Below are 25,564 nucleotides of genomic sequence, written 5' to 3' on the forward strand. Positions count from 1 at the left end.
TTTCTTAGCTGAACTGGGTTTAGTGCCTTGTGGGCTGTGCACTCCCTTGCCAGGAGCTCCTGCAGGGTCAGGAGGCAAGAGTGTAGTTGAGCAGCTTAGGACGTGCCTGTTACTCTTTCCACTCCTGCATGAAGGTGTATAAACTTGGGCATGTATTTTGCAAATGTGGGTAAATGTAGGCAGCATTGTGTCCCTGATAATTCTCTTGACACTTACAGTTCTCCCCAAAAAGTTTTTCTTTGGACACACCCATACCCGATTTATTTTCCAAAGCTCATGACTGAATCTGGCCAAGACTGTATTTCTACTTGCCCACTCAGGTGTTCTCATGCACACTGGACAAGCATTACAACAAAGCCAGGTTTAGAATGCTGACTGGAAGGTTTACTTAAGGGATTGCCAGTCACAGGGTTTCTCTATCTTACAGGATAATGTCATTTTTGAGAGACTCTCAAAAGATTCAAAATATATGGAGGAAACACTGTGCCACCTGGAATATTTTGCCACAGAAGGTAAGTGAAATTTGGAAATGTATTTAACCATTGAAGTTGTATTTTCATGTGTTTGTGGCTGATGCAGTCATGTTCTGAATGGACACGTGTGTTTTGTGCAGTCCTTGGCTCTCTTCATAGGATATACTTTTCTAGTGCTCCCCCGGTCCCCTCCCTCTGTGTTCTGTGCCTGTGGCAGTGACAAGATGTGCGCCACCTGTCTGGGACTCTGCTGACTCCTCACCAGGAGTGTGGAAGGAACAGGCAGGCCAGCTCACCACACGTAGAATCAGTTTGTAGTTATTATTCCTCTTCTCAGAAAACTCATGAGGTTATGTCTCTGTCCTCCTCTTGTTATCCTTATGACTACTGGCTTATCCATGACTCGAGGAAACAATAATTCATTGAGCCTGTAGAGACTAGGAAAGGAGTTCTCTGAAAGGCCTCGAATGACACTGATGTCAGGGTTTCCAGCAAGGGAAGGTGATGAAACCTGGGGACTGGTCGAAGTGCCGACTGCAGCTTTTTCACCTTTGTGCATTCCTCTGGTCACATGTGCGTGTGCATGCATGTGTGTATTTGTACACACATGTGTCTGCTGGTCCGGATCGTCCATGTGATGCACGTTGGGCTTTTATTGTTGTCTCAAAATGTCCCTCCTGCCTCCTCTGCTTGCTGATACCTGCTCACTGCTCATGCACATAGAGTGCGTGCCCAGCTCCTCTACTCTCTGCTGTGGGGAGTTCACTCCGTGGCTTCCACGTACTCTCACATCTATACACGAGGTACTTTACAGCAAAACGCACTGAAGTTGTTCTTCAATTCCCTTTCTAGATGTGTGAAAGTTAAATTAGAGTGACCTAAAAAGCAGATAGTTTAATTTTTTTGAGCATGCTGGTTTAAAATGGAGCCCCATGATGTCACCTAGGAGGCAGGGTGCCCTGCTTGCTTCCATCGCTGGATATGCTGTGGCTGTTTTGCAGGCTTGAGGACTCTCTGTGTGGCTTACGCTGACCTCTCTGAGCGTGAGTATGAGGAGTGGCTGAAGGTCTATCAGGAAGCCAGCACCATCCTGAAAGACAGAGCTCAACGGTTGGAAGAGTGCTATGAGATCATAGAGAAGGTAATTACCTGTGATACCATTGTTGCATGCCCAATGAGGAGCTCCGAGTATTGAACAGTCTTTGGACAGGAATCATTTCACTATATAGCCATGTTCCCTTTTCCTGTACATATCTTAAGCATTAGCTTTTAACGAGGTCTTTCTTTGCTTTAAGAAACACTTCGTTTTTATGGGCACCTGAGAGGTCGAGCCACCTTTGGCTAAGTGTTAATGGTATCTTAAGAAGTATCAGGTCAAAAACAGTGTCAGTGACTCTCGGGGTTTACCTAGGATTAGGCTTAATGAGATTGTTCACCCTATTGAGTTACAGGAGCATTCAGAAGGCGTAGGCTGGTGGGACATTGTTCATTCTAAGCATGTTCACACTTACTCTAATAATAGCTACCTTTGCCATTGCTACTCCATATTGCCTACTTTGATTTTTGTTGTTGTTGCTGGTCTTTGCAGTTTATCCCAAAGCATTAGGTAGCTTTCTACGTATTGGATTCCCTCAAATCCGGCAGTTGGATTTCACCTTTTTCTGTTTCATTCAGCACCCATCGGCCCATTCGTTTTCCAGTTTCTAGAACTCTGAAGTCATTAGCTTTTCTCATTCTTTGTGTTTCTTTTTTCTTTTTTCTTTTTTTTTAAAAGGTTTTATTTATTTATTCGACAGAGATAGAGACAGCCAGCGAGAGAGGGAACACAAGCAGGGGGAGTGGGAGAGGAAGAAGCAGGCTCATAGTGGAAGAGCCTGATGTGGGGCTCGATCCCACAACGCCGGGATCACGCCCTGAGCTGAAGGCAGATGCTTAACCGCTGCGCCACCCAGGCGCCCCCATTCTTTGTGTTTCTTAAAATTACTTTTTGGCTTTTTTTATATTCCGCTTTTGTCTGAGTTTTCTATTTACTTGTTTGTCACTTTAATGGAATTTGGTAGGAGTAGAACAGAATTCAGGTTTCATTTGCTCTGCTTTACTGGAAATAAGCAAAATTACTTATAGAATCAGAAAACGATTACATAGGTGATGGGTCCGTGTGGTACCAAGCAGAGGTCAATCTCTTTTTCCACAGTCGGGTCATCAAGCTATGGTGCCCTAGCATGGGGGGACTCGGGGGAAGTAGGTGCTCTGTGCAGGGGCTCTGGAATCTGCCAGGCCAGCAGGCAGTCTCCACCCGTCCACATGTCCACACCCATCCTCACTGTGAACTGGCCCTCTGTGCTCCTGGAAGAAGTTTAACAGGAGCAACATTTGATAGCTCCTCAATCTTAAGATACTTTGATATTTTCTTCTCTGGCTGTTGAAATGTTAGCATCAGCTGTCTCTTAGTCTTGTATCGTCAGATGAGTGTTATCATCTAGAATCAGTTTTTTTCCTGTGTTACCCATACTATAATATGTACGTTACTCATCAGTGGAGTGAGAGGGGAAGGCTCACCTCCTGTGAATATCTTCAGGATAACTTGCCCGTATGCTTTACTGCAAGGTGATTCCTATTCTAACATGCCCATGGTCCAAGAAATAAATGATCAACGCTGGGTTGCCTATGTGTTTCAGGTGGTTCTAATATTGCAAATAGTTCCGAAATGCCGCACATCTAGATACCATTAATTATCTGCAAATGAAGGTTTAGTGTACAGGAAATAAGAGAACTGTCAGAATATTTGACTACCTTTCGGGATCAGTTTTGTCATTGATGCTGCTCTTAAGGCTGTACCAGTCTGTAATCGCAGTTCTTTCTCAATCTAGAATTTACTGTTACTTGGAGCCACCGCCATTGAAGATCGCCTTCAGGCAGGCGTTCCAGAAACCATAGCAACTCTGTTGAAGGCGGAAATTAAAATCTGGGTGTTGACAGGAGATAAACAAGAAACTGCAATTAATATAGGTAATTAATTGTAAATTTTCCCGGTGTTGGCTTTGTATTATTTTTAAAGTATCTTGTAGAAGTGCCTAAGGCTTCCTCAAATGCATTGACAGATGATGTTTTAAGGCCAAGGAAAGTTTACCTGAATCAAATGAAGATCTTTTATGAGTGTTATCTGCCTGTAATAAACATTAAAACTATTATGTCTCCCTGAATTGTGTTAAACACACTTATATAGGATACAGAATTCAAGATTTGGTAACTTCTTCTTACTGCTCTCTTCACAAAATTGTAGTCTGAGACTAAGATCATGTTTTCACCAAGTTTAATATGCATGATAATTTTAAATAATTATAACCACTTGAATGATTTTACCAACTGATGGGTCTTCTAAGAATGTCGTCTCTTTCTTTCCTTCCCGTGTGTGGGTTGGTAACCTCTTTGCTTGCTAAACTTCACAGAAATTAAAGTTGAAGAAAGGGAATTTTAAGTCCAGATAACTTACCTTAATGTTAAAGACGCACATTTTGAGTTTGAAAGGAGGTGAAATGACTCATTTTAAAAGATCTGATTTTGGTTCTTGAAGTTACTTTCGAGTTACCTGGTGCTTCTGTAGTGCCGTGATGGCATCAGAAGCCCGGTACATACGTGATCGAGAGTGTGCAAGGGCCGCATGACTCATGATATATTTGTGGAAGTAGACTGTGTCCCAGGTCCCTTCAGAAAGAAACATGCTGGAACCTCCACATGTAAATGACTGTTGCCCTATTGGGAGCAGTCTCCTGGGAATATTATCAGTTGACTCCAGGCACGCCCGTTTCCTTAAGCCTTCCCTTCCGAAGCAGCTCTGTCTCTCGGATAACCTCAGTAGTAGACAAACACCTCCCCTCTGAAGCGAACGCTGGTTTTGTTTAATGAACCAGACTCAGTTTAATCACCTCTTAGCAAGGCGGAAGCTAGTCACGTGCCGTTTGGGCTCCCACACAAGTGAAATTGAAGTCACAGGCGAGTGACACGTGATTCATAAACAGTCTTGGAAGCTTCAGCTGCAGACTTTGTGGATTTGTGTTGTCTTTCAAGTGCGTGTTTCTGGACAAAAGTCAAATGATGTTTCTGTGTGGATCCCTCACTACTATTAGAAAATAAAAACCCAGAGTGTGTAGCCCTTGGGTGATGTCAGCAGTGTTTTGTAAAATGAAGGTAAGCCCCTGCTTTTGGTTTACTGTGCCTCTGTCTGTGTATATATGTTGCCCCTTCAGGTATGATTTCTCATAGACATTTCTCTCAGGGCTGAAACCCTGGTGCTGCTGTGTGGCTCCCGTGGCTCACGCAGGGCACATAAAGTTGACGGCTGCCCCGAAATGCTGACAGTTTAAGGGAATGCTTTCTGCCCTCTTAGAGCAGTATCTAAGAAGTGAGTAACCCCTCAAGTTAAAATTGCACGATAATGATAAGATCTGGAAAACAGAGCTTGAGTGTTCCTGCTGGACGAATGACCTTTTTATGCTCCTAGCCCCAGATGACTCCCTTAAGTGCTTTCTTGTGTTTGCTGTAAGAAGCGAGTGTGACCTTGCTGGCATTGTGCTAGCTGGAAAAAGGCCACTGTCCCTCTCATAGCCTCTGCGCCAGATCACCCTGCCCTTGGGCAGCCCACGCGTCCCTTTTCCTGCTTTGTTCCTTTTGTCATACCTGAGCATATCAGGGTCTGGAGGAGTTTGCAATAAACACAAAGGAAAACAAAGGCTTGAAAATCAACCCAGAAAACACAAATGGGTTATAATTCATAAAGGAAAGTTTGACTTGAATGCCATGAGACTTCTCTGAGCCTTACAAGATAATTGATGCCCATCCGAAGAGTTTGTGAAAATAATGGTGATATTATTTTGTGCTTTTTTTCAAAGTGAGTATAGCAACATCTGTAGTTTTGGTACCAGAAGCATTTATAGGCATTAGATATTTTAAAATTGATCATTCTTAGCAAATACTCTGTAAGACCACAGTGAAATGATGCTTCCTGCTTATATAAGCTGATGACTTCGCCCAAGTCTTATCTTCTGAAGGCTTTTTTGTACTCCCATTTGTTTTCTAGTGTATCAGAATTCAAACATCTCTTTGGTATTATTAAGTATGCAGCCAACAGCCAGGGAACAGATATTCTTTGAAAGAGCTCTGTCTGAATTACTTTTTCACTTTGTATTCAGAACTTAATGGTAATCCCGGGCAGTGTGGAAGGATTAAATGTCATCTTCTGATTTAGGATATCTGTCGAGCCTGCAAAAAGTGTAGGCGTCCAGACATTGTATCAGACTTGTCCATTGCAGACCACAGGTGACAGCTATACGCAGCACAAGGTCGTGCCCCAGATACAGCATGGATTGTATGCCAGTTTACTCGTACTGTATTCCTCAACCCCTTGGTAATATGAGCCATTATTGATCTGTTTTCCATAATACTGGATATTCTGTACATGGTAGTGTATTCTTTTTTTTTTTAAGATTTATTTATTTAGGGTGTTATATGCAAATAATGAATCATGGAACATTGCATCAAAAACTGGGGATGTACTGTATGGTGACTAATATAACAAAATAAAAATTATTTTAAAAAAGATTTATTTATTTATTTATGTATTTGACACAGAGAGAGAGAGAGAAAGACAACGAGAGAGGGAACACGAGCAAGGGGAGTGAGAGAGGAAAAAGCAGGCTTCCTGCTGAGCAGGGAGCCCAATGCGGGACTCGATCCCAGGACCCTGAGATCATGATCTGAGCCGAAGGCAGGTGCTTAATGACTGAGCCACCCAGGTGTCCCCATGGTAGTGCATTCTGTGTGCATTTTCGGGCACCCAGAAGATATTTGGGAGGAAGATCAGGTGTCTAGCAGTTCGACTTCTCTATGAAGGAAGGACAAGAGAGCAAATGAACGAATGTCTGCTGAGTGCAGCACTCTGCTAGGAGTACCTTCTGAATTCTGTCTTCAGGCGTTATATGCGAATGGTCTCACTGCTCAAGGGGGAAATTCAGTGTTTATAAAGGTTAGGTTCTGTTTCATGACCAAGCTGGCATGAGGTCCCAGGGCTCTTCACTTCTGGTGCGGGGCTCCCTTTAAACAGATTCACGTAGCTTTCATACAACTGTTCTCTGAAACTCGAAGACTGGGGGACAATGGTCCTGTGTTTCAGCCATTCCTGGATGCCCATTGTTGTCCTATGTCAACATCCCTGAAATTGGAATGTCTTGCAGCTGTTGACTCCTACTATGTAATTGCATCGTCCTAGGGGTACTTATGGTAAGAGTTCACCTGTAGAGGCGACAATTGGTATGTTTGGTGTTTGGGGTTGTTGGCTTTCCCCGGCATTGGATTTATTTATCGTAGTTTAAGAAGCATTTGTAAGGGGCTCCTGGGTTGCTCAGTCGGCCAAGCATCTGACTTTGGCTCAGGTCACGATCTCAGGGTCCTGGGATGGAGTCCCAAGCCAGGCTCCTTGCTCAGTGGGAGTCTTCTTCTCCCTCTGCCTGCCACTCTCCCTGCTTGTGTTGTCTCTCTCGTGCTCTCTCTCTAACAAATAAATAAAATCTTTAAAAAAAAAGAAGCATTTGTAAAATGTAGCTCTTAGTTCATACCTTGCAAATATTTAGTCAAATTAAGTTCCAGCGTATTTGTGTTTCTTAGGAATCAATGAGTACTAGATAGACGGTCTTCTTGCCGGTGGGTTTTAGGTAGTTTGGAACTGGCATGATGCCAGAATCCAACTGTGCTGGGCTTGAATTTATGCTAATTAGCTGTGTTTCAAGGAGTTGGCAGTTTTCTTTTTTAGCTTAAAGATTTGGCATCTGTTAGTCTAAAGTGAAATTTCAGATGTAGCTTTTGTGAATCGTGTCATTTCCTTATTACCACTGGGTAAGACGTCTATTAAATACATAAACAACGTATATGAAGTCTACAGAATCTATAATTTTGTTTGAATGGATGTAGGATGAGTGAGAACAAAATCCATTTTAAAGTCATTAAGTGGGACAGAGCTTTCATTAAAACATTTCTAAGTTGTTGTGACTCATTTAATACTTTTAAACCACTTCTTACAGTTTTAGAAGTTTAATTTTTAAAAGTGAGTAAATAATGGTGCTTGCTGCTGTTATTATTGCCTATAGTTTGCCTTGCCTGTCGAAGGGAAGACCTGTTTCTGTTTTCAGGGAAGCTGGGACATTGTTTGGTAGTGGTCTCAATCTGAGTGTTTTGTGTTTTTTTTTTTTTTTTTTACGAAAAAGTCAGACACATTATTTCTTGATTACATGCAGCTGGCATTGTTGCCAGATGCTCTTCTCTAGGCTCAGGGAACTTACATCCCCTAATTGGGGCATGAGTTAATTCTGAGACAAAACAGAGTAACATAGATGAGAAAGTACTAATTGCACAGGATAGATATTAAGTATGACTGGTGTTAGTTACTGAGTGAAGGTTAGCTAGAATGTGCGAAACACTGTGCTGAGTCCTCTCTGCCAGTTTTCTGATTCCTTGGAGGTAGCCATCATCCCTTCTTTAAAGATAGAACTGAGGCACAGAAAACCAAGCAGCTCAGCCTAGGTCACAAGAGACTGTGTCAAAAATCTGAGTGTGTGCCTGTGACAGCTGGTATTCACTTCCTAGAAGGAAAGATACCTGAGTCAAAAAAGACTGGGGAAGCTTCATGGATGACATAGGTTTAAAACTTGAGCCTTTTAAAGAATTTGTTTAAAAAAAAAAAGCATTAAGGAGGGCAGGTGATATGATGAGCATGGGGTGTTGTACACAACTGATGAATTATTGAACACTACATCTGAAACTGATGATGTGCTATAGGTTGGCTAATTAAATTAAAAAAACGTCTGAGCATAGAATGGATCAGGACAGCCCAGCTTGGTGTGGGGAGGGGTTTGTGAGGCAAGGCTGAGGCCCTGTGCTCGTACATGTGATGGATCCTTCCTGAGAAGGATCTGGAGGGAAAGGTGCCCAGGTGTGTGGCTCTGTGGATGAGTCCTTAGCTTCCTGGTTCTCTGGATGATGGACTTTGTACTGAGCCTCTTTGGCCCCATCTGGAATAGATTAAGAATACCATCTTTCATTATCCATTCCTGATGTCTGGCAGTGTGTTTCATACACTCATACTCAAATATTGATCACACTGTCCCTGAAAATATTTAGGACCAACACACTTACTGTGGGTTGGAACCATGTCGAATGCTAGTGATGGGTAGCTTTATTAATCCTAAAATGCATGGTTAGTAAGGATAAACTGTCCCTAACCCTTCCAGAAATGTCTCCAAGGAAATCTGGATTTGGGTATCTTTGACAATGTGAGCTTATCTCAAAACAGAGAAAGAATGATTGCAAGATCTGAGAGGTTTGGTTTGGTGATACTTTCTAGCGTGCATAATAATTTTCTTAAGATGAAGTCCTGCTCTAAGTACCATAGAGTCTGTAATAGTTTGGTTTCTTTGAATGTTGATTAAACTCAGGTAGTAGAAAGACCAAATGCTTTTAGGGTGTGCTGTTAATTTCAGGTGTAGTAAAAAGTGAAATCCCAGAGGTTCTCTTCTCAGTGATTTTATGGTTGTTTTGTTAGATTGCAAGATTAAAGAACTAGAAGCGTGGATTGACATTTCAATACCTGGCTCTTCTCCAAGAGTTGATCTCATTTTATCCACAAACATTAGAAATCAAGCACACCAAACTAGGGTTGACATAATTTAATTTGCTACATTCGCTAAGTCACAATTAACTGTGTTAAACTTCCATGTTCTGTACAGTGCAGGTGTTCTGTGTGATAATTCTCTAAGCAGAATCTCACTTCGTTTTCCAAATTAAAAAACAAACAAACAAACAAAACCTATTTCCAGAAGCTTTAGTTTTGTACATTGAAATTCATGGACGTGTCAGTGGTTTTATTTCTTGCCCTCTCCCTGCAACGGCTAAAAAAAACACTTAAGAGTTTTTCCATAATATCTTTGTGCAGCTTCAGTTGTCAAGCAGCATTTTGCTTAAACTGAAAAATATAAAATGAAGCAGCAAGCTAGGGCTTAAAAATTATAGCTTGCTTCTGCAGCTGTTGTTCAAATCAAAAACTACCAGCAAATCCTTTTGCATTAGTTATACTAAATTTGTAACAGTCTATGTTGCATGAAGTTGCTGGAAGTCTCTGGGGATATAAAGAAAGAGTAAGCCTCCCATAGTGGGAAATAATTAAAGTTGCAACATCCCCTTTTGTGAATGAAAATAAAGTATAGACCTCCCTTCTGGACCTGATCTAAGAATTTATAGGAAAGAAGAATACATTTGTAAAATTTTAAGGGTAAACAAAGACTTCAATTATGTCAATCCTATCAGGCAGAACTTTGAATGGCATTCTGGGAAAGTCTCATTTTTACTCATCACTATTGTTAAAATACAGACTTGAACAAGTTTGAAAATGTATAGAATATTATTTCATGTTTCCTCCTTTTTTTTTGTCTTAGGGGTTAAACAGGTATTTACCCATGTGGTATTATGATTTTAAATTATTCAGTTCTGGTTTTTAAAATAATATGCAGTGGTTTTAGCAAGCAAAATAATCTCATTCCCTTGAGGTAACTATTGTTAACCGTCTGAACTATATCTTTATGGTATTGCTTTAAAAAAATATTTGGATTAAAAGCCATGTTTGTGCTTGAAGACTTGTGTTCTGAGGTGATCTACAAAATATTCTGAGATGACGGTAGTTAAGGATATACTTTGTACATTCCAAAATAAATATTTATTGTCTCTCTCCTTCCTAAACAACAGCAACAAAACAAGGTTTTTCTTGGCCTTATTTTTTGTGTTGTCTTGAAGTCTATTTGGTGGCTTTTAATAGGGTTTCCTCAGCACGGGGTTGGAGGGGGTGGGCTGTGGGAAGCCCTGCTGAGTAGAACTGTCAGGTAAATGCTGTAGTTCTTGAGACTTGCCCATTAGTTAAATGCTTGTCTCCTTTTCCACTTAAATATAGCATCTGCCCAAATGGATATTTTAGCTGTTCTGTGGAGGGGAATCCAGGCTCCTCGTTGCTTTAGGAACAGTGTTGGTTAAGCCCCTTCCTTGAGATTGTCACCCAGGTACTTGCTTGACGGTTGTAATTCTCTGTGCTGATGATTTGTTTCATGTTTCTGTGATCATTAATCCTTTATTTTCAGGTGCTGAGGAAAAAGAAGCAATTTTCTAGGTGGAAGGATTCTTTTCTTACCTTTTCTCAATGAGATAAATTGAGATTAGAGGTTGATGAAAAGCGCCAGTTCTCTCAAGGGGCACTTGAGAGGGTGGAGGGTAGTTTGAAAGGAAAGAGTAGAGTCCTGACAGACATCCAGGGTCTTAGGGTTTGCTGGAGCTGCTCTTTCCCAGAGTGTGTGGATTTGAGGGGGGAGGCTCTCCTCCTGGGTTGTGGGTGTCACCAAGTGTCTCCACATGTTTTGGCATGGACTACAAAGCCTGGGTAGGAAAGTGGTTCAGAGAAAACATGTTCACCTTCTGGGAGGAAGAGTAGAAGAGTATCTTGCTTAGCGTATAACGATAACTATTTTAAAATGCGATGGAAATCATTGATAAGAATCGGTTTTGGAAGACATATTTTTCTAAACAAACTTTTTTTTTTAACTCAAGTTTAATTCTTTAAATGGGAATTGCTTTGAACTTGGATAGGAAAAGTGATTCCCTCTACGTATGATAGCATTCCTTTGAAATCTGTTGTGAGAATTACCTACTTTTTAAACAAATAAATGAGGGATCTTGATAGTAAGATAGACTCGTTTATGCTGATTTGGAAGCATCATCAGATTCCATGTGTCTTCCTGAAGTGTTAGCTGTTTTTTAAAGATAATCCAAGGCTTATCCTGCTGTTATACAAGCATAAAGAAAAATCCACAGAAAGTTGACCAATATTTATTTTAGTCATTAGTTATGAAGACCTCCCCAACCAATTCTATTCACGCTGTCTGCAAGAATCAAATCTGTTAAAGAACTTACTTTTCCTACCCCACACGCTTGTCCAATTCCTCTGTCTTCCCCAAGAGGCTTAAAAAGGTAATATGGAAGACATAAGAAGGGAAGCTGAATTTAAATAGCTATTGGAAAGCAATGAATTCATGGAAGGAATGGTAAACTCACTTGTGTTGCTCTTTCCTCTACTCTAGGATACTCCTGCCGGTTGGTATCACAGAATATGGCCCTTATCCTGTTGAAGGAGGATTCTTTGGATGTGAGTAGTTTTTCGAAAGTTGTATTTGTTATTACTGTATTAAACTCTTCATTTATTTATTTTTATTATAACTGATAATGAGGTTTTTTTTTACTAAAAAACAATTCTAAAACTATTCTTTATGTGTATTTTGTTATTTATGAACAGATGTCATAAATTCCTATCCTTAAACACCAAAATAGTAAATTTGGAACACTGCTTCATGATACTTTCCTTTATTTATCTAGAATTGTGCATTTAAAATGTTAATGGGACCTATTTTGATTTGCTAAGTGGTGATGGTTCGCTCCAGAGTAGATTAATATGGAGACTTGGAGGATTTTCTTTCTGGCACAAACTTTAATATAACAGTAATACTCAAGTGTCAGGAGTTGTTTGGATTTATATAAGAATAGGCTACATATGCACTTAATTCCTGTGACATTCCAATGCCACCAGCTCATGAAGGATTGAACAGCATGGATCTCTGAGCATTTTATAGACCTGCGCCCACCCAGTCATAGCCTAAAGCCTCTGATGAGACCAGGGGTGGGAACAGATGTGAGGTTAACCAGTGACCTGGGAAGTAGTTTGATGTGAACATATCAGCTGAGCTATGAGATTCCATTTGTCAGGACTTATAACAAGGGCTTGTTACTGCTCAGAACCCAAGGCCACCCTTCACGCAGTATATTTAAAGCCTCTTATATAGAAGCAAATGACAGCGTTAGTAAAAAGGATGAGATGTGGTACAGAGACATTTTTACTTGCAGATTCAGGAGGCCCTGAATCCTACTTGAAGGCCAACACACACTTACCTCTTCAGGACTCCAAAGGCAGGAGTCAGGGGGTGAGTCTGTGTGCCTCCAAGGCTCCGTTGGCAAGATACTGCTCCATGGCTTGGGAGCTTCACCCTTGGACAAATCCAAATAGCCTGTGAGCACACCCAGAATGTCTGTGCCAGGAGCTTCCTTGTTTGCTGATGATCTTCTAGACCCAAGGCACCCACAGTCTTAAACTAAGCCTCTAATGTGGTGGTAACTCAGAAGTGAGGCTGTGTTTTCCTTTTATGCCAGGTGTTCTCGGGAATCAAGAGACGGACTTTGACTCAACATAACAGTGTAAGGCCATAAGTACAAGTTGGGACTTTTGGTTGACCTAGATCATGGAGTGATTTGTGAAGCCAAACAAGTTTCAAAGAATCTGCCTGGCTTCCCCTGGCACCTGTTAGGAATTCTTCTTCCTAACCAGTGTGGAACATCATCTTCAAGTATAATGGCTTTCACGTACTCAGTATCTGATGGACAGAGGTGCAATTTCTATGGCCCCTTTTTTGATCCATACTCCAGGGGGCATTCCATATTTCTGATGAGAGTCCTTCTCCTCTTTCCCCTCCCCCTCATCCCCTTTCACCTGGTTCCCTCCCCCTCATTCTTTAGTTAGGTTGAAGGCATTCCTGTTCTCAAAATACTTCATTTGGTAGGTGTGGAATGAAAGCAGAGTCCTAGGGAAATAAGTTAGGCATATAGTAGATCCCTGTGGAGCTCCCAAGTTGAGCTTTTCATGTTGAGCTCTGAGGTTGAAGCAATCAAAGGAAATGGTCCCAGAATTAAAAGTGTTGGGTCTAGCTTCCCTTACTTCATCTCACATATAAGCGGAAGCTCATCTCATTCACTTTACTTCTTAAAAGAATCCTAGTCCTGCGTTGCCTGTTGTCCAACGTTTCATATTTTTTTTCCCAATTTTTTAGTTATTTACAAGTCTACTGTTTCAGTTACTTTATGAATGATGCCTGGAAGCAGAATTTGATTGACCACTTCTGCTGCTGTCAGGTCATCTTTGAGAAATACTCATTTCAAATTTAAAGGTCTGCACCCACTTGAATTTTTCTTTGCTGGTCCTGGAGCTTGGACAGTTGTCTCTGATTTTGAGAATTCTAGGGAAACAGTTGGGTCAGGAGAAAAGAAAAGAAGTGTAGAGTGTTGTTATGACCTCTGGGTTCCAGAGAAGAAGCAAGAGGATGGATGGAAAATCAAAGAAAGAATATCATAGATGATAATTTAAATAATGTTTGAGTACTGCTTGTCATGGACAACTAGCACTTTTTCCCCACTGGTGATAAGATCATCATCACTGCCTTGAAACCCAAGCAGGTGAAATAATTAATCCCAGTTTCCCATCTTTAGACTGTTTCTTAGAACGGCTTCTGATACCTAATACAGGAATAGTCAGGATTCAGTGCAGGAAATAGTGACAGTCAGGTCTGATCAGGAGATAAATACCCCACATGTTAGTTGAACAGAGTGATTTTAATATACGAAATTGAGAATTAAGTGTGGAGTTGTTAATTAGATAACAAAAAGTGTAAAAAGAAAATTCTAGGGCAAGTAACAACCCTTAGGAAAAATTGGAGGCAACCCGTTTCACAAATGAAGTTTTCTGGAACACCACCATCCCCATTCATTTCCACATTGCCCGTGGCTGCTTTCATACTGCAGTGGTAGAGTGAATTAGAGACTGCGTTAGAGACTTTTGGCACACAAATCCTAGAGTATTTACTGTCTTGTCCTTTTTAGAATAGTTCGCCTGCCCTAAGGTACCTTATAGTGGCAACTGAAGGAAGCAGTGACCACTCCTAGGGCTGAGGAACACAGGGAAAAAGATTGGAATTATTAATCCTTTTAAACATCAAAGACAGGACTCTCAAAGCTGATCTTTGGATCTCTGAAGAGGGGAGATGCCTGGCTGGTCTTGTGTCTCTGCCTTTGGGGTAGAAGACAATGAAGATAATTTTCCAAGTTTTACAGAAATCTGAAACCCGGATTCGTCTTCTGCGTTGGAAGGAACTGTGGTTGCCAGGGTGAAGAAGCAGCTCTCAAGGGAATTGGTAGCAGACAGGAAACCCACAGGAGACAGATAGGAAAGAGCAGTTTCATCTCCAGATTGGAGCCTCTCTCCTCTCCTCTTGCACCACCTACTGGCAGAGCCTAGCATGGAGCTCTCTGGCAAATGGGGAGTGTGGTTTGTAGAGTTCCTGTTCCAGGATCACAAACTACATATAGCGGGGTAGGCTTGAGGCTGAGTTGTTAACTTAGTAACTGGCACAGAAACTAAGCTCAGGCATAAAGAAAGTTAAAACAGTAAATTAGATGCTTGCAAAATTACTGGAAAAGCTGAAGGAGCAGACGTCTGCATGTCATAGGTGGGTTTCCAGTTCACACACCATACGTTTATTCTCAAGGTCAGGACACGGTAGTTGCTATCCCAGGAGACTTGAGGAAATCACTGCTGAGCTTCCAGCTTCCTATACCTGTGAAGCTCGTGCTGGGTGGTAGAATGTGGAATCCTTCCCCTGGTGTAAAGGAATAGCTCTCTTCCTTCTGTCTTCCAAATCTTACATAAATGTGTCTTGCTGCTAGAACCCACCCTGAATCCTGTTAATAAGGGAGTCTGGTAAATGCTGTTTTTAGCTTTGCAGGCCTTGCCACATAGAGAAAAACATAGAAGAGGATGGAAATAGATAGTGAGAATCCGTCAGTAAACAGTATCTGGTACTGGCAAATTCGTAGGCAAGAACTGGGAGTCAGGAGTACACAGAATGCTATAGGATCTCACCGATGTGGTTGATTTCATAAAAGTTAGGCCTTTAACATACAATAGATTCTTTACTTTGTAATGATATGTAGAGTCACCATGAACGTTTCATATACCACTCCGAAGTTTGTTTCTCTTTGTTCTCATGGCAAATTCTCCTAGTAAGTCACAGTTACTATGTATTTTCTATTTTTCTTTTACAAAAGCCCACTTTTCTAATTTGGTTTTTTCTCTAGTGATAGGTGGCTCCCTGGTAAGTTACCTAGAGTACATTTACAATGTGTAAGCACATGCCCATATTCATACCCACAATTATACTATCATTTGTTGCTTCCAGACGAAGGGGAGATTGCATTCTTTTTAATTGGCTGACTAATACTTCTGGGTGTGTATATATGTACCACATTTTCTTTATCCATTTATCTGTTGATGGACACCTGGGTTGCTTCCATATCTTGGCCATTGTAAACCATGCTGCAGTAAACATAGGGGTAAATGTATCCCTTTGAATTAGTGTTTTCATTTTCCTTGGGTAAATACCTAGTAGTGGAATTATTGGATCAAACGGTGTTTCAGTTTTTACTTTTTTGAGGAGCCTCCATACTGTTTTCTACAGTTGATTGTACCAATTTCATCCCTACCAGTGGTGCACAAGGGTTCCCGTTTCTCCACATCCTTGCGAACACCTCTTTTTGATAGTAGCTATTCTGACAGGTGTGAGATGATATCTCATTGTGATTTTGATTTGTAGTTCCCTGATGATGAGTGATGTTGAGCACCTTGTCATGTGTCTGTTGGCCATCTGTAAATAAGTCACAGAGATGAAAAGTCAGAGAAATAGCGTAGGGGATATAGTTCGTATTGTAATAATGTTGTTTGGTGACAGATGGTGGCTACACTGATCACGGTGAGCTCTCAGTAATGCAGAGAACCGTGGAGTCAGTGTTGTACACCTGAAGCTAACCAGCATTGTACGTCAATTATACGTCAATAATAAAAAAGAAGATGGAAGTGATGTTTTAATGTGTGATATGATGACGGGTTTTTTTAGTATGGAGAAAACACTTGAGAAAGATATATTTAGAAATGCTTGCAATGAGAAAACGTGGCTTGCATCTCTTAAGCCATGGGCTAAACAGCTTCTCCAGTTACAAGCTCATGTGTGTTGAGTGTTTCTTCATGAGTTGTTGACCCTTAGCATTAGTTCTTGCTCTTAAACTTCCTAGCAATTCTTAGAGGTAGTGAAACTTTTTTTTTTTTAAGGCTGGTGTTAAGATAGTTAAAAAAAATTCCTCTCCCTTTTCCCCCCTGTCATCCTGATAATACTTAGCTACTTGGTAAGATCACCTTATAACTACATTTGTTCTTCAACATCTTTTTGTGCTATACTAGAAATGTTGCTTGAGCAGGTTTTTCCCCAAACCCTTTTTTTGATTTAGGCATGTTCGAGTAATAATTATTTTAATCCTTCAAAGTACTTAGTGTTTAAAGGGCAGAAAAACTGTTAAGTGTTATCAAGGACTGTAAAGCAGGATGAAGGGGACATGAAAAGCAGAAAGGGCAGAGGTTACTCTGTTACATAGCTTGGTTGGAGAAATTCTCTCTGATAGGATGGTATTTGGGCAGATGAGGAGGGTGGGAGCCAGGGTGCTGTCTAGACAGGAGACTACGCATCTCATTTTGCCGGGGATAGTCTTAGTGTATACCTGTTGTTCTGGCATATCGTCATTATTATCTGGGGGAATAGTGTCCCAGGATGGTGGTTCACCAAGTGCCAAGTCCCAAGGCTGATTTCTTCCTACTCTTTTGAGCAGCCAGTGGCTGCAGTGGAGCAGACGACAGAGTCAGAGAAATAGCAAGAACTTCACCTTGTAGTTGCATAGCTTGTTGTTATGACTTAGCTTTTATTCTGAGTGGAGTGGGGGGTCATTGGTGGAGTCTGAGCAGCAGAGTGATATGATGTGATTTACTTTTTAATGGTATCTGGCTGCTGGGGTGGATGAAGACCTAAAGGGAGGTGAGAGCAGAAGCAGATTACCCAGTTAGCAGGCTGTTGTGATAAACCGGGTAGGAGGTGATGGGGAAAGTTGGATCTGAGTGTTGGCTGTATTGGTGATGGGTGGTGGTGAGATTCTGGGTGTATAGTATTTTCACAGTAAGGCTGACAGGATTTGCTAATATATTGATGTGGTATATAAGAAGGATAGGACTCTGAGGGTTTAGATCTGAGCAACTAGAAAGATTGAGTTGCCATTTCTGAGATGAAGACTGTAGGAGTAACTATGGTTGGGGGGATCAGAAGTCTTTTAGGGCATGTTAGGGTTGAGGTGGTGATGAGATATTCAGGCAGTTGAACATACAAGTCTGGGATTCAGGGAACAGGTCTAGGATGGAGAGAGTTTCTTGGGAGTAGTCAGTGTACCGTTTTAAACTATGAAACTTGATGGGACCTCTAGGATTGATTAGAGATGGCAAAGAGGTTAAGAATTAAGCTCTAGGGCAGAGGGCACCTGGGTGGCTCAGTCGGGTAAGCATCTGACTCTTGATTTTGGCTCAGGTTATGATCTCAGGGTCATGGTATCAAGCCCTGTATCGGGCTCCATGCCCTCTCCCTCTGCTCCTCCCCCTGCTTGCACGTACTTTCTCTCTCTCAAGTAAATAAATAAATAAATGAAATCTTAAAGAAAAGGAATTAAGCTCTGGGGGAGCTTAATTGTATAACAGATTAGGAGATGAGAGCCAGCAAAGGAGGTCAAGCGGGTGTGGTCATTGAAGTAGGAAGAGAAACAAGAGGTTGATATCTTGGAAACCAAATATGGAATTAGGTCTTCAAGAAGGAGAAACAACTGTATCAGCTGCTGCTTTATAGATCCAGTGAGATGAGGTCTGAGAATTTGTTACTGGATTCAGCAATGTGGAGGTCAACAGTGACATTTCAAGAATTGTTTGGGGAATGTTGTAGAGATGAATGCCTGACTGGAGTGGGTACAAAGGGTTGGGTGGAGAAGAATGGGAGAAAAAACGTATAGAGATTTCTGTGAGTTTTACTGGAACTTTTGACAGATCTTTGGTTAGTGTGGTGACATCTTTCCTTATTCTGATAAGCAAGTTAATGGGTAATTTATTCTTCTATTAATGTATCACAAATTGTGATTAAAAAAAATAAACTCTAGCAATAAAAAGAATATGCTTTTAACATTTTCTGTTTAAGTGAAAGTGGTAAATATTTATCACAAATGGTCTTGAAATAATTGAATCAAAACTTTAAACCTACTTTTTTACAGACTAGAGCTGGTAGTACTCTTTTGTTCTGTAGCTATGGCAAAAGTTATTCCCGTCCAATGGGTTTATTTATGATCATCCATGTCTATGGAATCCAGCCTTGGTGGGGGTGACTTAGAAGGCTTTGTCCACCTCTAGTGCTAATGGTATCCTTGAAAGCATCAACAGCATAGAGAACAGGAAGGCATACCCTGTCAAAGAGCTTGATGACTCTTACCACTGCTGACTGCCTAAGTGAAGATAATCGGTAATTGCATGGTGTATCATAAAGGTATATCATGACAAGTGCTTAATGATGGCAGTTCTTAGCCTGAGATAACAACCTTCTTTGCTGTGACAATACAGCCAGGGTATCATAGGAGGAAAAATTACATTGGAGGCTTAAGTCTGTCAAATTCCTTCATCAACGAAGTTGATTTTGTGTCAGGTTTCTAAGCACTGTTGTTCCTGTAGGAGGAAACTTAGGTAGACCTGAGCATGTTTTGTTTGGAATGACTTCCAAGATGTATCTAAGATAGCACCTTTGATGAAGTTCACTCGATTAGCAGGAGTGTAACCATCACCCTTTGTTCTGAGGATAATATAGATTTTATGGCAATCTAATAGTTTTAAACCTCATTTACTCCCTTTCTGGAATCAATGCATTTAATGTAGAAGAAAAAATAGGTATAAATGACAAAAAAAATAAAATAAAATTGTTTGAAATACCACTACCCAAAGAATTACAATGAAAAATTTGGTTAATAGTCTAAGAACTTCCTTTCTGAGGCAAGTAGAAACATATATTTTATATCTATGCACACATATATACATATAAATATTAATATATTTCTCTGTATAGATATATACTTATCTATATGTGTCTATATACATTTGTAGATCTATTTATATCTACATATTTGTGTATCTATATATTTATATATCTCTATGTAAATATATATTTGTATATCTATATATTTATATTTGATATTTATATTTTTGGTTCTTTTCATTCACAATGCAACATATGTGTTCCTTAGTTGACTGTTGTTGCATTTTTCTTTTTTTTTTTTTTTTAAAGATTTTATTTATTTATTCGACAGAGATAGAGACAGCCAGCGAGAGAGGGAACACAAGCAGGGGGAGTGGGAGAGGAAGAAGCAGGCTCATAGCGGAGGAGCCTGATGTGGGGCTCGATCCCATAACGCCGGGATCACGCCCTGAGCCGAAGGCAGACGCTTAACCGCTGTGCCATCCAGGCGCCCCGTTGTTGCATTTTTCTAAAACATGTTTTGAAATGTTCAGCATTATGGGAGAAATGAGATTTATGGCTATTTTGGGGAGATACAGAGTTATAAATAATAGGTTTCTCTACTATACTTTAATGCAATCTTTAATAAATTTATTGTACTGTAAATATTAAAGCATTAGATATAGAATATTTTGTTAACCAAACTTATTTGACCTCTGAATTCTTTTTTGGTGAGTAACTCTTGTGACAAGGAGCACAGATTTAGAAATGCTGCTTTTAAAAATAGGGGTTTTCCTCTTGATTGATGTAAAAATTGCGTGAAAGAGAATGCTCAGAAAGTAGAGAAATGCATGTTTAATTTCCAAATTTATATTAAATCAACAAACATTTGAGTGCTTTTAGTAGGCCAGATTGCTATTATTATAGACATAGTTATAAATGACAGCAGGAAAAATACAAAACTGTCAGAATCAGACTCGAGGAAATAGAAAATCTGAATCACCCCGCAACTATTAGAGAAGTGATACCACTACTTAGAATCTTCCCTACAAAGACGACACCACTCTTGCAATGTTAATAGTCTAGTTTAATCAAGCATTAAAAGAACAGTTGCAATTTTATACAAAAATCTTCCAGAAAGTAAAAGCCAATACCTGTCAATGTAGTTCGATGCTAATGTAAGCTTCGACTCAAAACCCGGAGGGGCAGAATGGTAAAGAAAATTGTAGGCCAATCTTAGTTGTGAACCGAGAGGTAAATGTCTTTTTTTCTTTTCTCTTTAAAGATAGGAATTTTTATCTGATTCATTTTTATTTGCCCCCCCCCAACTTGCAGCATAGCATTGTACACGTAGTATGTGTTTAAAAAAGGTCATTAAAATGCATTGATTTTTAACTTCAACATAGTTACAAGGTGACGTGTCTTCCTGATCAGTCTAAGCCAGTTCCTAACCTAAGTTCTGACACGTATTAGAGAAATGACTCTTCTAGTAAGAGGTAAAATTCTCTAATAAAAGAACGGCAAACCAAATCCAAGAATGTAAAAACAAAACAAAACAAGAAAACCCCATACATTATGATCTAAGTTAGGTTTAATTCCAGGAACGTAGACATGTATTTTCTTTTTAAAAAAAATCTGATCGTGTACTTCATCTCATTAATAGATAAAAGGAAAAAAAAACATGCAGTCATCTAATTAGATGCAGAAAAATTTTTTTTTAATGAGCATTTATCAGTAAGTGACAACAACAACAAACTTTTCATCCTGGAATAGGAGTAGCCGTTCTTAACCAGATAAGGTGCATTTACCAAAACCTATGTTAGACATCTTACTTCACGGTGAAGTGATAGAATATTCCTTTTAAAATAAAGATGAGATAGGCACGTTCCTTGCCAGCAGTCCTTTTTAACACTATACTAAAGGTGTTAGCTCCAAGTTAAAGTTAAAATGTATAAGGATTAAAATAGATAACTTTCATTAATAATATGATAATATGACTGTCTACATATAAGATGCAAGAAAATCAACAGATGAATCATAATTAGGAGATAAGACAGATTGCCAAAATGGGTTTTAAAAGAAACAAAACATTACAGATAATTGAAGGGCTGTTACTTCTCTTCCTTCATCCCATTGCCTTAGAGAAAACCACCACCCTCTGGAATTTTTTATACCTTTGCCATACCTGTGTATGTATCCATAAGCTATATACAAACTTATTTTGGATTTTTCATGTTTATGTAAATTAAATCATATTGTATGTATCTTTGTGCTGTTTGCTTTTTTTCACTCATGTTCTTGACATTTATGTTCATAAATTTAGTTCTAGTTGTCTGGTATTTAAAGCTTGGTGGCAGACATTTCGGATTGCTTTGCATTTTTTAGATTATCAGAAGTGCTGCAGAAAGCATTGTGTGTGCTTGTCTCTTAGGTACATGTGCAGGAATCTGTCAGGTGTGTGCCTAGAAACAGAAACTGAGCTACTCAATATTACCTCATTTCTCACCAGGATGGTTCTACCAATTTCACTTCCTGCAGGAGTGGGCATAAATTTTTATTGCTCCATATCCCCATCAACGCAGGTGCTCAGTCCTTCAGGCAAAAGGAAGAGCAAGATGTCCGTTTTCTCTGTTATCTGTGCCAAAGACTGAGTGTCAGTTTTTAGTGAATCTTCTACTGCTTGTTGGCTGCTTGGGAGAAAAGTCTGTAGCAGGTCACTTCACCCTGATCTACCAGAAGTCTCCTCACACCTGTGTGAAGAATTGGTATCAGTGTTTGAAACGTTGTTTTCTTCTTACCGGTCTTGAACCCAGTATGCCGTATATAACTTTTTGGTGGCTTTACCCCATCCTTTTTTAGTGGGTGAGATTGTTCCAGAGCAACCCCTTTTTTTTCCCCCTCAAATGCATGAACATGAATCCTTTCCTTGTTTTCTATTCTTTTTTTTTAAATTTAAATTCCAGTTAGTTAACATAGTGTAATATTAGTTTCAGGTGTACAGTTTAGTGATTCAGCACTTCCGTACATCACCTGGTGCTCATCACAAGTACCCTCCTTAATCCCCATTACCTGTTTCACCCAACACCGCCCCCGTCCCCCCCACCCCAGCCATTACTTTGTTCTTGTTTTCTATTCTTTAGTGACGACTTCATGAAATCTAAATTTTCAGAGCAGTAATATTTGGTATGGCTTATCTTGTCCCGTTCTCCAAGTCCCCAAATAGTCACTCATTTTGGGATCTCAAGAGACAGTGCTACTTCCAGGATGCCTCACTTCTGGAACATTTATTTTGTTTCTGAATCATGAATACTAGGAATCACCCTTTGTTCCTTGAACAAAACATGAGCAAACTCTGATAGATTGAATTAGCTCATAGGGTACAAATTGCTGTGGCCGACCAGCGCATGTGGCTCCTATTGAATGTAATAACCAACCTTTTGACATGCGTGGCAGCTGCTGCCAGAGAATGCAGCCAGGATCTGAGCTGGAGGGTGGTGCACGTGTAATTTAAGCAATAACACAGAGATTAAATATGTAATTGAAAATGATTTTGCAGAATAAAACTGAAGTCTGGTGTATCTTGAAAAGGAAATCATTGCAGACATATAAATAGCTTACTGTTCAGTTTAATTATAGTTTTAGTAGTAGACAAGACTGAATTGATAAATCTCCACAAAGAGATTCAAGTCAGACTAAAATGCCTGCTGCACTTATGTGGAAATAACAAAAGCTATAATGCCAAGCTGAATGTAAAAAGTTTCATTTCCTTACAGTTAATTTTTTGATTATCATTATATGGTAAGTTTTTATTTCATTGCTGTATACAATTTCTTTATCGTTGTCTAAGAGAGTCTGAAGGTCTTGTTATTCATGTGGCATTTATAGAACTTGGGTATTAGATTTTAGTTTTAGGGTTTGATTATTTTTATAGCTCTTTAAATTTGGGAATTTTCTGTTCCATTGATTACATGAGTTATAATTTTTGTTATTTCAGTCCTCTCCTTTGAGAATTGACAGGATAGCTTTGTGTGTGGGAGATGACTTGAAAAGTTTGGCAGAATAAAACTAAAATCTGATTTATCTGACAAAAACACTTAGGGACAGAGAAGAGGACTCAGATACTGACCTTGCAGACTCAATTCTTACTTGGTGTGACCTTGACTTTGTGTTTGATGGTGGTTTTCTTAGGAATTTCTTGAATTTATTTTTGTTAGAATTCCATTGTGAAATTTACTGAATTACTTATATTTTTCCATGGTTTCCTTTCATTCCTGCAGAGTTGGAGAGATCAGAGCAGTCTTGAGAATGTTTTAAGAAACACCCTTCCTTTTTTATTCTTCCTTCTGGTCTTGCCCTCATCAGTCTCAATATCTACTCTTAAAATACACACAACAGATGAGTGACCTATAGAGGGAAGGAGAGGAGAGGGCTTCTTACATTTTTGCAAGATAGCAATTGGTGATGCGATATGTGTGTTTAGAATTTAATATGCCAAATCTTTTTTATTCATTTAATCTACCAACTCCTCGTGACACATTGTTTATATTAGCTAATTTATGGGTTGCCATGTTTATATTATCAACTTAAATCATATAGAAATGGATTATTGGCTTATAAGTTATGTGCAAGTCCTTAGCAAATAAGTTCATGAGAGCAGTGTTAGAATTTGTGTCTAGGTGCCAACCCTATAAAAACCTCTTTAGGAGCTGAAAGACTACATCAGTGTAAATAGATATTTACAGATTTCGAAAGGAGATTTCTCAACATCCTCAAGATATTGACGGCATAAGTCTCTATATTTAACTTAGATTTCTGATTTTGTCCCTCAGTGTCTGGGTGTCAGTGGCACTGCTCTACACTCCAGGACTTCAGTAATTGTAAATGTTAAAATAGAACAGGCAGGTTTGAGAGTGACTTTGGTAACTGACTTCAGTAATTGTAAATGTTAAAATAGAACAGGCAGGTTTGAGAGTGAATTGGTTAGGAGCATATGCTTTTACATGTGTGAGCATAATCATATGAGCTGTCCTCTGAATTGCGAGCTGAGGAATCTGGAGGGACAATGTTGGGAAGAGACACTGGAGTAGATGGTTCTTCATGCAAGATGTTGTTACTGCTCCAAGACCACCTCGATGCTATCTGGAAAGATTTGTAGATTTGGGGGAGGAACTGTGTGGAATGGGAATCAAGCAGGGAGGTGGCATGAGATTGGCAAGTGTTGGCTAACTTTATGTTTACCTTGTGAGTATACTTGTTTAGGATACCTGAAAACAATCTCATTAGGAAATTTGTTTTAAGCTTTAGAGCAATGAAGAATTACACTAATGATAATAAAATTTGTTCAAAAAGGGAGAGCATGTCCTTCTTTAGAGGTTGTAGGATTTAAGGTTTTGTTAGTAGTTAAAATTTCCTTTTTCAGCAGGATTCCCTATTTGAGACAGGGAGATTTCATGCTGCTGGTAAAAAGGTGATGCCTAGTGGTAGCCAGTAGGTGCCTTAAGGCCTTGCAGGAACATGTGGAATAGCATTCTTGTGGACTACATCCAACATGCATTTTTATTAGGTTCTTGGATGATGAGAAGGAGCTTGCTTAACCAGCCTCTTAGCATCGAAATGGAAAGAACTCCCAATTCTCTAAATGGCAGCAATGTAATTAAAGACTTGAACTAGGGTTTGTTTTCCAATAATGGTAGGTGAGGTTACCCTAACCAGCTCCCATACTGAAAACAAGTACAACTGTTGAATAAAATAATTAAAAAATACATTTTAAAAAGCACTGAAGAGAAGACAAGACAGTAAGGGAATCTCAGGAAAAACTGAAGGGATTGCGGGAACCCAGTGAGACATGAGGAGTGCTGGAACGATGAAGCTGCTTTGTGCTGGGGGCCTTGGAGGGCCACAGCCCCAGGGTAAGAGTGAGCTACACTTAAAACTGGCTTCCTGTGGATTTGACACCTGGGTTCTCCTCACTTGTATGGTCCAGGGACCCTCAAGCCATGCATCTCCCAGCAACCAAGTCAGATGTTTTTTATAGGAGGATAGTCTAAGTGCAAAAAATGAGTTCACTGTCAGAAATAATCAAGCACAGGAGAAAAGACACCTCACGCAATTAGCATAAAAATCCTAGAAACAAGCTACAAAGATTAACGATAATAGAATAATCAGATATAGAATATGAAATGACCATGCTATGTTATAAGAAAAAAGACAGTAAACCTAAACATATCTGTAGGGAACAGTGAACTATAAAAGATAGCATAACAAATACGAGAAATG

General features: G+C 39.7%; 1 protein-coding gene across 1 annotated transcript in view; it reads left to right on the forward strand.

Annotated features, from left to right (window-relative positions):
* The window catches only part of LOC103664303 (phospholipid-transporting ATPase IB), a 565,982-nt gene that overhangs the window by 183,498 nt on the left and 356,920 nt on the right, over positions 1 to 25,564 (forward strand). Inside the window, exons 21-24 of the mRNA XM_040621665.1 lie at positions 428 to 512; positions 1,475 to 1,614; positions 3,344 to 3,482; positions 11,639 to 11,703. Of these exons, the coding sequence (XP_040477599.1) occupies positions 428 to 512; positions 1,475 to 1,614; positions 3,344 to 3,482; positions 11,639 to 11,703 (429 nt within the window). The remainder of the gene's footprint in view (positions 1 to 427; positions 513 to 1,474; positions 1,615 to 3,343; positions 3,483 to 11,638; positions 11,704 to 25,564) is intronic.

Source organism: Ursus maritimus, unplaced genomic scaffold, assembly GCF_017311325.1.
Source record: "Ursus maritimus isolate PB19 unplaced genomic scaffold, ASM1731132v1 scaffold_10, whole genome shotgun sequence".
NCBI lineage: Eukaryota > Metazoa > Chordata > Mammalia > Carnivora > Ursidae > Ursus > Ursus maritimus.